Raw genomic sequence first — 14101 nt, forward strand, 5'->3', positions numbered from 1 at the left:
TTACTTATGATGTAAACATGCACAGAATGAGGCTGCACAAGCCTAATTAGATAAGAACTACATTTGCTGTACAAGATAAGGTTTGAATTGGAATTAGATGTTACGGGTGATACACAGCTGCCACACAAAGCAAGCATTCTGCGCTGTGGTGGGTGGTGGCTCCATGTCACTGGGGCAGTGGAATCCTCCCTGAGTTTTAGTCCAAGGTCAAGAAGCTGCCCAAGGTACTTCAGCAGTTTGGTACATTTGGTGTGGGGGTTTTTTGAGTTGAGAACTATATTACAAAATTTAGAAGTCCAAAATCCAAAGGAAAATTACATTCTGGTCACACATAAGTCTGGAAGTTGCAGATCAGGTCAGTTTGTAACATAATTCACAGAAATCCTATTGTTCAAACATCCCTACCTCTAACATGTAGTTCTGATCCAAGGCTCCCTTCTTACTGTTACACCTTCTGGCACCCTATAGTTTAGTTAGGCCAGTATTATTTATTTATTTATTACAATTCTATCCCACCCTTCCTCCCAAGGGAACCCAGTGCAGCAAACAACAAGCGATCAAAACAATAAAAACATCTTTAAAACACTACCATCTTAAAAATAATTCCAAAGAAGATGCAGTCTGGGAAAGATCTCTACTTAAAAGTTCTGCTGGAAGAGGAAGGTCTTCAGTGTCCAATTTTTAAGGGGAGGGGATTCCAAAGGGTAGGTGCGTTGGCATTAAAGGCCTGATTCCTACATTGTGCAGAATGGACCTCCTAGGGCAGTGGTTCTCAACCTTTTTTTGCTCCATTCCCCCCTTTCACCATTGTTCAGAATATAATTCCCCCCTTCCCAAGATAGTCTCTCATAGCGTGTTGACGTTTCGCGAGTGACGGTGGTGTTTCTTGTGAGAGAAAAATTTCTTAGTTTATATTATAACAGAATTTCTTGGAGCACTTTCTGGTCTTTAAATAATAATTTAATTTTGCAAATGAAAATAATGCTGCATGTTCAAGAATCAATTTTAATCTGTGACATTCAATAAATTTTATTGAATGTCGCAGATTAAATTAAAAACAAACTACAATTTTACAGATTGTACATAATCTACAGGACATCACACTTTGCTGAATAGTGGTCCCAATTACCCCCCCCTGGAACCCTAAAATTCCCCCCAGGGGGGAATTCCCCCCTTGTTGAGAACCCATGTCCTAGGGAGATGGTATTGGCAGGAGGCTCTTACCTGCAGAGCACAGTGACTGACTGGATTTATAAGGGGTGAGACGAGATGATCTTTCAGGTATCCTGGTCCCAAGCTGTATAGGGCTTTTTACAACTTGAACGTAGCACGGTAGTTAATTGGCAGCCATAGTGGCTGGTTGCTGTTTCCTCTGTGGGGGCTAATGCTTGTGAGATAGTGGCAATCATTGTGTGCATGAATGAGACAGGCATTAGACCTTAGAAAAGGTGACCACTGTACAGCAAAGAGAATCAGCTCTGCGTGTGTGCATGTGTGTAGACATAACAGTTGGAAGGTTTAAACAGAAAGAGGCAGAAAGAAGCAGTGAGCTAGCTGAAGTCTGAAAGCATCTTGGAGGTGCAGGATTCTGGGGGTAGCAGACCTGTTGCCTTGTGGGAAGGCCAACTGTTTGCCTCCACTTATGCTCCCTTTGTATATTTGAAAATACAGCAAACCTTACAAAGATGCTCTAAGTCTCCTGTGTTCTCTCATCTAAAGGAAACCAAAACCCGTATCAAGCTACCTCTCGAATTTCTCACCGCTGAGGGAAGTAGGCAAAATGCAACGTTATGTTATGTTGTCAGCACTGAAAATATGAAAAACTATAGCACAGGTAGGAAAAGCTCACACTGTGGCTCTTCCTCTTGTTTGTTTGTTTGTTTGTTTGTTTGTTTGTTTGTTTGAGTGTATTTATATGCCGCCTTTCCACAGTGTGCTGTGCCCAAAGCGGCTTACAACAAACATTCAAAATATCAAAATACAAAACACTGAGGCAGGGGAAAGAAGTCAGTTTACAAAGCAACCAATGCATTCAAAAAGGACAAAAACGATTTAGCAAACATTCAGTATTACGATAGAAATAATCTAGACAAACCTAAGTACAAAGCAAACAGAGAGCTAACAGGCAATAGAGCTTCAGGTCCTCATCTTGCTGCACTTGAAGGAGCCTCAGCAGCCTGTTTTGAATACAGTTCAGAGTGGAAGGGTCCTCTCACCAGCTAGATGACTTACAGTTGGCTGCCTTTTATCTCCTCCAGAAGAGACCAACAGCAGCAACAGGGAAATGCTAAGGAGGGCAGTGATGACAAGCCCTCTTTCCCAGCCGCCTGGAAATTCCAACTGCTGGTGCAGATTTTATTGCCGCTCCAGTTCTTCATGTCCATTCTGCCGCTGCCTCTGTGTCCTCCAGCTCCTTTCTCCCTCCATTCTTGTCCACCACCACCCCATAGTTGCTCCATGCTATTGTCACCACAGGGGCATCTCTTCGCTCCGGGTTCGCTCCTCGGCGGTGGGGGCTTCCTCTCCTGCTCCACCTCCACCTCCTCTTATTTTATTAGTACATTTGTATCCCTCTTTTCCTCCCAGGAACTCAAAGTAGCATACATGGCTCTCCCCCTCCACATTTTCTCCTCACAACAACCCTGTGAGGTGGATTAGGTTGAGAGACAGTGCCTGGGCCAAGGTCTCCCAGTAAAATTAATGGCTGAGCGGGGTTTTGAACCTAGGTTTTCCCAATCCTAGCCCAACAGTGTAATCATGACATCACACTGGCTCTTGCCAGAGTTGCACCAGCTTTTCTGGGAAGGGTGAAGCTGGCTGCACCATGGGCCCTTCCAACATGCCCTAGGACTTCTCATATTACCGTAGTGGCACAAGAATGTCCCATGCTGCAGCTGCTCCCACATCACTGGGGTAACATAAGGGGCTTTAAAATGAGAATTCACTCACTTGAATTACAATTAGCCTGCAGCAGAAAGGCTCACAGAAGGCAATTTACTTTGTCTCCTACAGTGGTGGTTCAACAAGCAACACCATTGCCGAACCTGACCGCCTATAACGTGAGTGTCAACTTGGCCCATTACACTCTGCTATTCAGCAATTAGGTGGTCCCTTCACTAAAGGTTCACTAAAAGAACTGGAATAACAGAATAGCAGAATTGGAAGAGACCTATAAGGCCATCGAGTCCAACCCCCTGCTCAATGCAGGAATCCAAGTTAAAGCATATCCGACAGATGTAGCATCACAGCAATCCGTAGGCAGAGCTAGACTAGGAAGGTGGCTGTCCGATGTCATGTTTGAGGGGGACTAATGGTGCCTGTCCCCACAGAGGATCAGTAAGTGTTGTGTGAAATGATGTCTTCATTCGTGACAATATTCTTCAGGCTGTGTCTAATTGAGTTTTCTTAAACTAATCTGCCAAGAGAATGCCTTGAGGAATGCTAGAAAGATGTTGAAAGAGAAATACTCATGTGGATTTCAGAGAGAAGATTTCGAAACTCTGGAACAATGCCTGGAAGCTTGCCTTGCAAGTGTCTCCTTTTCAAAATAAACGAATGTATTGCCCTTCTGATACTGCATTCTCATGCTTCTTAAGACATGGGTGTGACTCCTCAAAGCACAGCTGTATCTTCTAAGAAGTAAAATGGGGGAAGTATACCTTACTGGCCAGCCCTAGCTTCTGAATGACACTGCAGTTGATGAAAAGTTGTTTGCTGGGAGTGGTAGGCTGACCCCAAAGAATGGTTTGAAGTGTGGATGGGTTGTTGAGATATTGCAGTGGGAACAGTTTGTTTGCTTGTTTTTTAATTTATTGGATTTCCCCAGGAAAAGGTTAATCCAGATTAAATGGGGGGGAAATATGGCCTGGCATTTTGATGGCAATGATGTTGTCTGGACGTGGCAAAAATCTTGGATGCATGGGAAACACTGACCTTGCAATAAACACCTGTCTGGAAGCAAACCTAATTCCACTTCAACAGCTTCCAATACTAATTGTATTGCAGCACCTTCCCAAATTCCTTTAAAGTAATAAGGGCAGCCATGAAACTGACTAAACTAGATTTGCAAGCAACATTCGGTCAATTTCACTCACAATGTATTGACTGGCAGGGAATTGTCCAGAGGGAAATACAACCTGGTGGTGTTTTCTGTTTTGCTTTTTTAAGCACTATATGAGGGGATACGAGGATGTGCTCTGTCTTTCATGTACTTTAAGAAATCAACAACCTTTGAAATCACTTCCAAAACTGCTCTGGGCATTTTTGTGTGTATTTTGGAGCTATCCAGTAGGTAGAGAAAACTATTGCAGAAGTGCTGGTCAAGCTTTTGATGTTCATTTCTCCTACTGTTGAAATGCTGCCAAAATACAGTTAACTTTATTTATTTAAAATATTTTTACTTGCCTTCCCTTTCAAATACCACAATGCTGTTCACACCATAAAACATTCTATCATATGACAATATATACTTGACATTCAAGAGATAAAATAGAATAAGATTAAGGAGATACACAAAACTTTATAGGATAAGACAGCAATATAAAACAATGGGGGTGGGAACTAACTGAAGGTACAACAGAGCAAAAAGTTGTAAAAAAATATTGCTGTCCTATCCTTATTTCCAAAAGAGCCAAGGACAGCAAACAACAAAAGAGTAAAACACCAGTAACTGAATGCCTTATACTGTCAGGTTGACGGTTTCTTGTAATATGCCAGAGTAACTAAGAAATGGAGCACATCCGGAGAAATATTGCAAAGTACATCCAAATGTCAGATAAAGGAGGGATGTAGTAGAGGATGGACCAACTGTTGATCAGTAACGCATGACAAATAACATACATTAATAAAAAATAAGGTTAATTCCCCAGTCAGTTGTAAGGTCTGAGATTATTGATACTGGGGTAGTCGCTCTTTTAGATACTTGTCTCCCAAGCCATTTAGGGTTTGAACACGAGCACTAAGACCTTGAATTTGACCCAGTAAGCTCCCTGGCAACCAGTCCAGCACTTTCAGGATCAGTGACACATGATCCCATCAAGCTGCCCCACTTAGAAACCTAGCAGGCACATTCTGCACTAGCTGCATTTTCCAGATTGTCTTCAGGGCAACCCCATGTAAAGTACATTGCAGTAGTCTAGACAGGAGGTCACTAGAGCATGAACTGAGGCCAGGATGTCCTGGTCCAGAAACAGCTGTAGTTGGAAAACCAGCCTAAGCTGGGCAAAAGCACTCCTAGCCACAGAAGCCACTTGGGACTCACTGACAGACTAGAAACCAAGGGTAGATTGGAAACAAAGGGTATTCCTTACTGTTCTTTCAGTAGCAGTGCAACCCTTTCCCAGAACAGGCTGTCCACCTAATTTCCAAATTGCCCACCCACGGCATGTCTTATCATCCTCTGTTTATTGGCACCCATCCAATCCCTGCTTAAAGGCACCAGTCCAACACCTTCACAGCATCTCCTAATTCTGATGGAATGGAGGGACAGAGCTGTGCATCATCAGAATATTAGCGTTTTAATACTAATAAACAGCATCAGAACCCATTGCATGGAAATACTGATGAGGGAGTTAGGCAGTCTGATCTGGATCTTACTTCCAAAATGTTTGATACAAGAGGAATCAGGGATTCGTCAACAACATAACATTACATATGGGAAACCCATCAACAATCAAGTTTTAAAAGCAGGAGATACAACAGATTAAAACATTCCAAAACAAGAAGGTGGGCCCCCTGAAATACTTTTGTCAGCATGACAACACTGAACAATAGGTTGAGATGCGAATGATTACTGGAAATGCCACCCGCAATTGTGTAGAGCTTATAAAAGTCCCAAGGAAAAATAGGGTTTCCAACGGTAACTAGGCCATTATTTGTAGGTTCATGGATACTATAAAGGTTACAACAAAACCAAAAGGAAATCATAAATGGGCAAAACAGTCCTTAATTCAAGAATATTATATAATGCAGAGACGCAGATGAGGAATAAACATTTCCAAGTTTGCATACTAGCTATGATAGTAAGATATAATGAAAATTGACCTATTTCAAAGACAATGTGGAGATAAAATATCTTTAGAAAATTCAGGAACTTATCTACCAGAAATCAAAGTGGTACTCCAGTATTTCACATCTTGGAAATCTATAGCTCCTTCCTAACCAGTGCTATTGACTTCTGAAAGTACATCAAAGGTCTGCTTTTGTCTGCTTTATTTTATTTATTTATTTATTTATTCTTGGATTTATTAGTCGCCCATTTATTACTCTCAGCGACGTACAAAACAGAATAATACATTAGACATTAAGCATACCATAAGCATTAAAAATTTTAAAACATACAGTAAAAGTTTCAACCCATCCCAAAAGCCTGCCTGAAGAGCCAAGTCTTTAAAGTCCGGCGGAAGCTCATCATAGAGGGGGCATGTCGGAGATCATTTGGGAGGGAGTTCCATAGGGTGGGGGCCAATATTGAGAAAGCCCTCTCTCTGGTCCTCACCAGCCTAGCTGATTTAGCCGGTGGGATCGAGAGAAGGTCTTGAGAGGCTGATCTTGTCGAGCGGCATCCCTGACGGTGCTGGAGGCGCTCCTTCAGATAAACTGGGCCCAAACCGTATAGGGTTTTAAAGGTCAAAACCAACACCTTGAACTGGGCCCGGTAAACAACCGGTAACCAATGTAACTCCTTTAAAACTGGAGTAATATGATCTTGTCGGCGGCTACCTTTGATCATATGAGCCGCCGCATTCTGTACCAGTTGCAATTTCCGGACCGTTTTCAAGGGTAACCCCACATAGAGCACATTACAGTAGTCTAGGCAAGAGGTGACCAGGGCATGTACTACCGGCGGGAGCAAATGGTTGGGAAGGTAGGGGCGCAGCCTCCGTATCAGATGCAGTTGATACAGCGCTGCCCTGCTCACAGCCGAGACTTGAGCCTCCATGGACAGCTGGGAGTCAAGAATGACCCCCAGGCTGCGGACCTGGTCCTTTAGGGGCAATCGTACCCCATTGAACATCAGGTCCACATCCCCCAGCCTTCCCTTGTCTCCCACAAACAGTACCTCAGTTTTGTCAGGATTCAGCTTCAGCTTGTTCCTTCCCATCCAGTCACTCACCGAGTCCAGGCACTTGGACATGGTTTCTACAGCCAACCTCAGTGAAGATTTAAATGAGAGATAGAGCTGCGTGTCATCTGCATATTGACGACACTGCAGCCCAAATCTCCTGATGATTGCTCCCAGCGGCTTTACATAGATGTTGAATAGCATCGGGGAGAGGATAGAACCCTGTGGCACCCCACAAGTGAGAAGCCACGGATCTGAAACCTCCTCCTCCAGTGCTACTCTTTAGTACCTACCAGAGAGGAAGGACCGGAACCACTGTAATACAGTGCCTCCTATGCCCAGCCTCTTCAGGTGGTCCAAAAGGATACCGTGGTCAACTGTATCAAAAGCCGCTGAGAGATCAAGGAGGACAAGGAAGGTACCTTCGTTCCTTTCCCATGCCCTCCTCATATCATCTGCCAAGGCGACCAAGGCTGTTTCAGTCCCATGCCCAGGCCTGAAACCCGATTGAAATGGATCTAGGTAATCCGCTTCCTTCAAGTGTGCTTGCAACTGTTTCGCCACCACCCGCTCAATCGTCTTGCCTAAGAATGGCAAGTTTGAGACTGGGCGAAAGTTGTTAAGATCATGAGGATCCAAGGAGGGTTTCTTTAAAATAGGTTTTATTATTGCCTCCTTAAGTGCTGATGGCATTATTCCCTCTTCGAGCGATGTGTTAACCACCATCCTGATCCTCTCACCCAGTCTATCTTTACAGCTCATAAGGAGCCACGATGGGCAAGGATCGAGTAAGCAGGTGGTTGGCTTTAGAGTTGAAAGCACCTTGTCCACTTCATCAGAAGGGAGAAGCTGGAACCGGTCCCACATCACCGGAGCACTACTCTGGCTCACTCACTGTATCCACAGCGTACGGAATAGCACTCTTAATACGATCGATTTTCTCCGCAAAGTGTTTTGCAAATTCATCACAGGAGACCTTATTATGTTCCATCAGTTCCGGAGCAACTGGACCGACCAGGCTCCAGACCACTTGGAACAGTCTCCTGGGACAGCACTCTGCGGATGCAATAGAGGCAGCATAAAAATCTTTTTTTGTTGCCCTTATTGCCACATGGTAGGTTGCCGCAGCTACTCTAACCTGTGTTTGATCGACGTCAGAGCGAGACTTCCGCCACCAGCACTCTAGACGTCTCACCTCCCGCCTCAGAGTTCGCAACCGTGGGGTAAACCACAGTGCTGTCTGAGGTCTTTTCAGGGGGAGAGGGCGTTTCGGAGCCACCCGGTCTAATGCCCTGGTGATTGCGGTATTCCACCCCTCCACCGGGGCCTCAGCCGAGTGGTTGTGTGCCTGCTCCAATGAATCCCCAAGCGCATTCAGGAATCTATTTGGATCCATCAGACGCCTGGGGCGGACCATCTTAATGGGTCCTCCCCCCCCAAGGAGGGTTTGTGGCGTCGAAATATCAATCTTCACCAGATAATGATCTGACCATGACAAGGGGTTGATGGACATATCCCCAATTTTCAGATCACTCCCCTCCTCTCCCGAGACAAATACTAGGTCGAGTGCATGACCGGCTACATGGGTGGGCCCCATTGGAATATGGTGCAGTTCCCAGGAAGCCATGGTTTCCATAAAGTCCCGAGGTGCTCCAGCGAGGGTGGTCTCGGAATGCAGACTGAATTCCCCCAGTACCAAAAGGTTTGGGGACTGCACTCGCACATCCGAGACCACCCCCAGGACCTCGGCCAGGGAGTCCGTCATGCAGCGGGGGGGACGGTACACGAGCAGAATCCCTAGACTGCCCTTTGGGCCCAACCTCCAGTACATACACTCAGCCATCTTGGTCTTACAGAGAGGGGGTCTGGTGAGAATCAAGGAGCTTCGGTAAATAACCGTCACTCCCCCTCTCCGACTCCCGACCCTTGGCTGCTGTGCATACGAGAACCCAGCTGGGCACATGGCCGCCAAGATAGGAGCAGCAGCCTCATCCAGCCAAGTTTCCGTAATGCATGCCAGGTCTGCGCTCTCATCCAATATCATATCATGGATGAGAGATGTCTTTTGAGCAACAGACCTGGCATTACACAACAGCAACCTAAGGTCAGAGTGTGGAGCTAGGCATCCCCCAGTTATCTGTCAGCTCTGGACAGGTCCAGAACGACGGATAGATATTATGCATCTATCCCTAGTTCCTCTTACCCGACCTGACCTGTCCCTAGCTTTCCACCAGCTTCTGCCGCCCAGCCTCGATATATATTGGCCGTCCACCCTTCCCCCATCACTTCCTAAACACATGCCCCAATGTAGGCTTCCGTCGTTCAGGCAGGTATTCAGGCAGGTCTACTCTTTAAAACAATTCCTTCCTAAAAAAGAAAGAGGTAGAGATAATAAACCCGCAGCAACAGCAGCTGTAAGCTCTTCTTCTCTGAGCACTAATAATCTCTTTTTCTTGCAACCACTAGTTTCCAGGTCATTTCAACCTGCTTGTTTATATACCCTCCACGAGGGATAGATGGCAATAACAGTCACAGTCACAGTCACAGTGAAACACAGCAGGTTGACTAGAAACCTGGGACTTAGTGCAACAAGATGGTCGTTAGATGAGCAAAAGTCTCACAGAAAAGACAATGTCCAGCAGCAGCAGCAGCGGCAGATTCCTCTTCCCAAAATGGTAGTGGTCTCATTTCACACCCGATAGATAGTAATACATTTACCGTTTCATCTCTTGATTGGTTTTACATTGGCAGGGGCTTCTGAAGTCTACATGTTTACCTACTAACTTATACCGCTTCTTTAATAATATGGATTAGTAGGAGGAAAATGTTTCTAGAAAACCATTCCCAAGGGAAAAGCTATTACAAACTGAAGAGGATTGGAAAAGCTTGATTTTCAAAGATCTGCAGAAGTCCTGTCCAGCACATCCCAAGATGCACATGTAAATCTATACTAGCTTTTAAGCTGCTAAATCAAATTGAATTTTGCCCATTATATTTTTAAAAAAAACTCCTGTTCTCAATGAAAGATAGGTCCATGCTGGTCCCATCCTTATCTGCAGAACAGATGGCAATGACTTTTCCCCTTCTCATAACACTAGAGCTTGTGGACATCCAACACAGCTGAATGCTGAAAGAGAAAAGAAAGTACTTCTTCCCACAGCACATAGCTAAACTATGGAATTCAAAGTGGTGACCCCCAACTTGGATGGCTTTACAAGAGGATTAGACAAATACATGGAGGATAAGGATATCAATGGCTACTAACCATAATTGGTTATGCTCTGCCACCATAGTCCAAAGCAGCATATTTCTGAAAACCAGCTGCTGGAAACCCCAGAATGGGAGAGTACTCTTGTGCTCAGGTCCTGCCTGTGGGCTTCCCATGGGCATCTGGTTGGCCACTGTGAGAATAGCAAGATTGGTCACTGGCCTGATCTAGCAGGGCTCTTCTTATGACTTTGGTGGTTGATGGAGTGTTGCCAGGTAGGGGTTCCCCCACATTATAAGTTCTTCATACATGGGGAAGATTCCTCACATTCTCATTGTGAATACAGGAAATGGCCTCACTCACGGTCTGACAATTTGTCCATCTTGCCCAATATCACCTACTCTGTCTGCTTGTGGCTGTTCAGGGTTTCAGGCAGGGATGGGCAAATCTGTCAATTTGGATTTCTCTCATTTTTCTAATCTTAAATTCAGCTCTCTGCATTTCCACATCAGTTTGCAAATTTGTTTTTAAAAGTTATTGTGAAAATTCATCAGCGAATTTTGCCTGATACACACACATTTTTGCAAGAACATTTCACTAACATAATGCAGTTTTGTATGATGTTTTTATGCATACTTTACCCTAGCATATACTTTTTTGGCTGTATTGCAAAATTTGGAGAAGCACAAGTTTCAAAGGATGGCTTCATTTTGGTTCATGTACTGTCTCAGAAAACGCAAATTAGGAAGGTTCGCTTTTAAATGTGGACTTAACTGAATTTCTTCCCCATCCCTAGTCTCAGGCAGGTAGTTCCCATTACTTGCTACCTGATCCCTTTTTAACTGGAGAGGCCACGGACCAAACTTGGGGTTTCTGCATACAAAGCATGCACTCAACATCTTAACTGTGGCCTCTCTTCATAAGGATGGGGGAGAAATTTGATTCAGTTTGCATTTAAAACCTGACTGATCAAATTTGCACTTTCTGAAACAATATGAAAACCTAAACACAGCTGTCCTTCGAAATTCACACATATCTGAATTTTGCATTCTGCAACCAAGCACTGTTTACAAAAATGCATATATTAGGGGAAAGTGTGCTCAAAATGAATATATTGATGAAAATCATACACAAATGCATTATATTGAGATAAATTATTTGCAAAAATGTGTACATTAGTCAAAACTGCATACAGACATGTATTAGGTAAAATCCACACTAAAATGCTGAAGAATTTTCATGATTAAAAAAAATCCACAAATTGCTACAGAAATGTGGAGAACAGAATTTAAGATTAGAAAAATGAGAAACTGAGAGAACCCAAACTGACAGACCATTCCATCTGTACCTCCGCAGCTGCATAGCTCATGGTATCAGGAATCATGAGCTAGTGTTGCAGACACTGAATGATCCTAATTAATGGGTGCCGCAATCCCGCTAGTTGAAGGCCGGCAGGAGGGGCCGCCACACCCAACCCCTGTACAGGAGCTGGTGGGAGGGGAGGATGCCAGCTGTGCCAGCAGGGTGTGGTGAAAGGAAACAAAGTGCATATTTCCTTCCGCCACCCCTTGTCTTGTCCTCGGCTGCTGGGACAGAGGGCCACAGGACCAAGCTGAATGTCCCCCTCCCACATGCCCCCAGAAAACCCCCTTTTGGGGCCTTCCGCCGGTTTCACTTGCACCGGTCTCAGCTGAGGCAGCTGGGCCCCAGCAGTGCCCGGGTGGCACCGGGGGAATTCTGCTGGAGAAGCCTGGTGGCACAGACAGCCTTCCTCTGCTGCCGCAGCTATACCGCATCCAGCAGCCCCTTAGCCTGGTGGAAATAGCAGTGGGATTGCGTTCACGCTGAATCAGTAAGACAAAAACAATTTTAGGATGCTTTTAAACTCTAGTTCTATTAGTTGACCAACAACTGCACTGTGGAGAAGGCATTCTTAGAAAATAAAGCTCTGGTCCTAGTTCTAGAAAGCATTTCCCTCAACTGTGGCCATTTGTATGGCAATAAAAATGCTACTTCAGGGCAACAGGATGATGGGATGTTGCATTGACACAGTGGTGCTTGTGAATCCTAGAGGGAGAGGAAGGAAAAGGATGAAAACAGGAAAACCACCAATGAAAAGAAAATAAGGGAAAAATGCAGACCTTTTTAGTGAATGCAGCCTACTGTAAATCAATTCTTTTTAAATATCCATCATAGGAGAAAGATAGTCACATAAAAGTAAAATCACACAATGTAAAGACCAAAGACAAGTATATAAACCTTTTGAAATATGCTTTTAAAGATTTCTTTTAAAAAAGACTTTTTAAAAGGTGTTTTGTTTTCAAGATGTTTTTAAAGCTGTTTTTTAATATGTTTTTAAAGGTTTTTGAAAGATGTTTTGATTTTAGTATGTTTTATTCTTTTAGTGTTTTGTCATTTGTTTGCCACCCTGGGCTCCTTCTGGGCTGAAGGGCAGGATATAAATTTAAGTAAATAAATAACAAAACAACAACAATAATATACCAGCAAAGATGATAATAATGACAACAACAACAACCGTCTCTTCTTAAAAATCATCTACGTGCACAGTGATGATATCCATAAGAATCAAGAGCAGGGATTTTTTCTAGCAAATATATCACATGCTACTTCAGTCTGTGTACATGTTTGTTAATCAGTCACATTTTAATCCTGATCTTCTACAGGAGCTCAGAGCAGCTCCCCTCCCCATCACAACCACCATGGGAGCCTGCGTGATTGTAAAAATGGCCCAAGATCACCCAGTGAACTTCATGGCTTAGGGTGGATTGATTCTGGGTCTCTCCCATCCTAATCTAACACTCTGATCACTCACAATTCTAGCTCCCATTAGATGAGTATTTCTCAACTGGTGGAGCATCACCCCCCAGGGGACATATGAAGATCTTAAGGTGGGGTGTTTAAAAAAAAAAAAAGACAATGTAAGTAAAATATGAATAAATATTTTGAAGCATTAGTACTTTGATTCATTTTTATTATTAAGTCCATCACTGTATTTATAATTAAAACTCGCACAGTTTCAGTCCTTTTGAAAATGCAAAAAAAAGTAATTGGGAGAGCCAGGTTTAAAGGGATGTTTATGTTAGTTAAAAGAGGGCATGGGTTTTAAAAAAAGGTTGAAAAACACTGCACTAGATTGTCAGGCTGGATTCCTGGCTTCTCTGGAGAGGAGGAAAAGTACATTAACGTGTGACAGTACAAATGCAACCTCCAGGTCTTGGGCTGGTTTTACCACTTGTTTCCTGAAGCAGGGGAGAAGGCAGTAGTGTGGAATGGGGAGGGGGAGACAGGAGGGCAAGCCTATATCTATGCCATAGCCAGGTCCACAAGGCCTTCCTGATCCTCTCCAAGAATGTCATGTGTGGCACCCACACCGCTTGCTGCCCCTCAAGATGTACAGTATGATGACAAAGCTGCACCCAAGGTCTACCAGAGTTTTTCAGCAGGAACTGGAAATTGTGTTTGCTTCTCTGTTCCCTTACATTCATGCTAATGTACTAGTACCTTTTCACCCTTTGTTTCTCACAGTGCAGTTTGACATGATGCGGGCCTGTAACATGATTGCCACCGTGGCTTTGACAGCTGGTCAGCTCCTCTTCGTGTTGGGATTGGTAGATCTGTCCATAATCTCCCAGGATACCCAGTGGTGGGAAGAAGCCATAGCTGCTGTGTTCCAGCTTGCCAGTAAGTAATTTCAAGTTAAAACGTGCTTCTGTCTAAAAAGGCAAAGTGCTTGCTTTATACAGTTTTCAAGTGAATCTTAACAACAGAATGTCCACAGTTCCCACACAGTTCATATAATTACCATGGGG

General features: G+C 44.0%; 2 protein-coding genes across 17 annotated transcripts in view; one reads left to right on the forward strand and one right to left on the reverse strand.

The window, feature by feature from the left end:
* IFT140 (intraflagellar transport 140) overlaps positions 1–14101 on the reverse strand; it is a 122867-nt gene that overhangs the window by 46086 nt on the left and 62680 nt on the right. The gene's annotated exons all lie outside the window — the stretch shown is intronic.
* Positions 1–14101, forward strand: part of TMEM204 (transmembrane protein 204) — a 47243-nt gene that overhangs the window by 10093 nt on the left and 23049 nt on the right. Inside the window, exon 2 of the mRNA XM_061599974.1 lies at positions 13818–13973. Coding sequence (XP_061455958.1) covers positions 13818–13973 — 156 coding nt within the window. The remainder of the gene's footprint in view (positions 1–13817; positions 13974–14101) is intronic.

The sequence above is a fragment of the Rhineura floridana genome, chromosome 17 (genome assembly GCF_030035675.1).
Source record: "Rhineura floridana isolate rRhiFlo1 chromosome 17, rRhiFlo1.hap2, whole genome shotgun sequence".
Classification (NCBI taxonomy): Eukaryota; Metazoa; Chordata; class Lepidosauria; order Squamata; family Rhineuridae; genus Rhineura; species Rhineura floridana.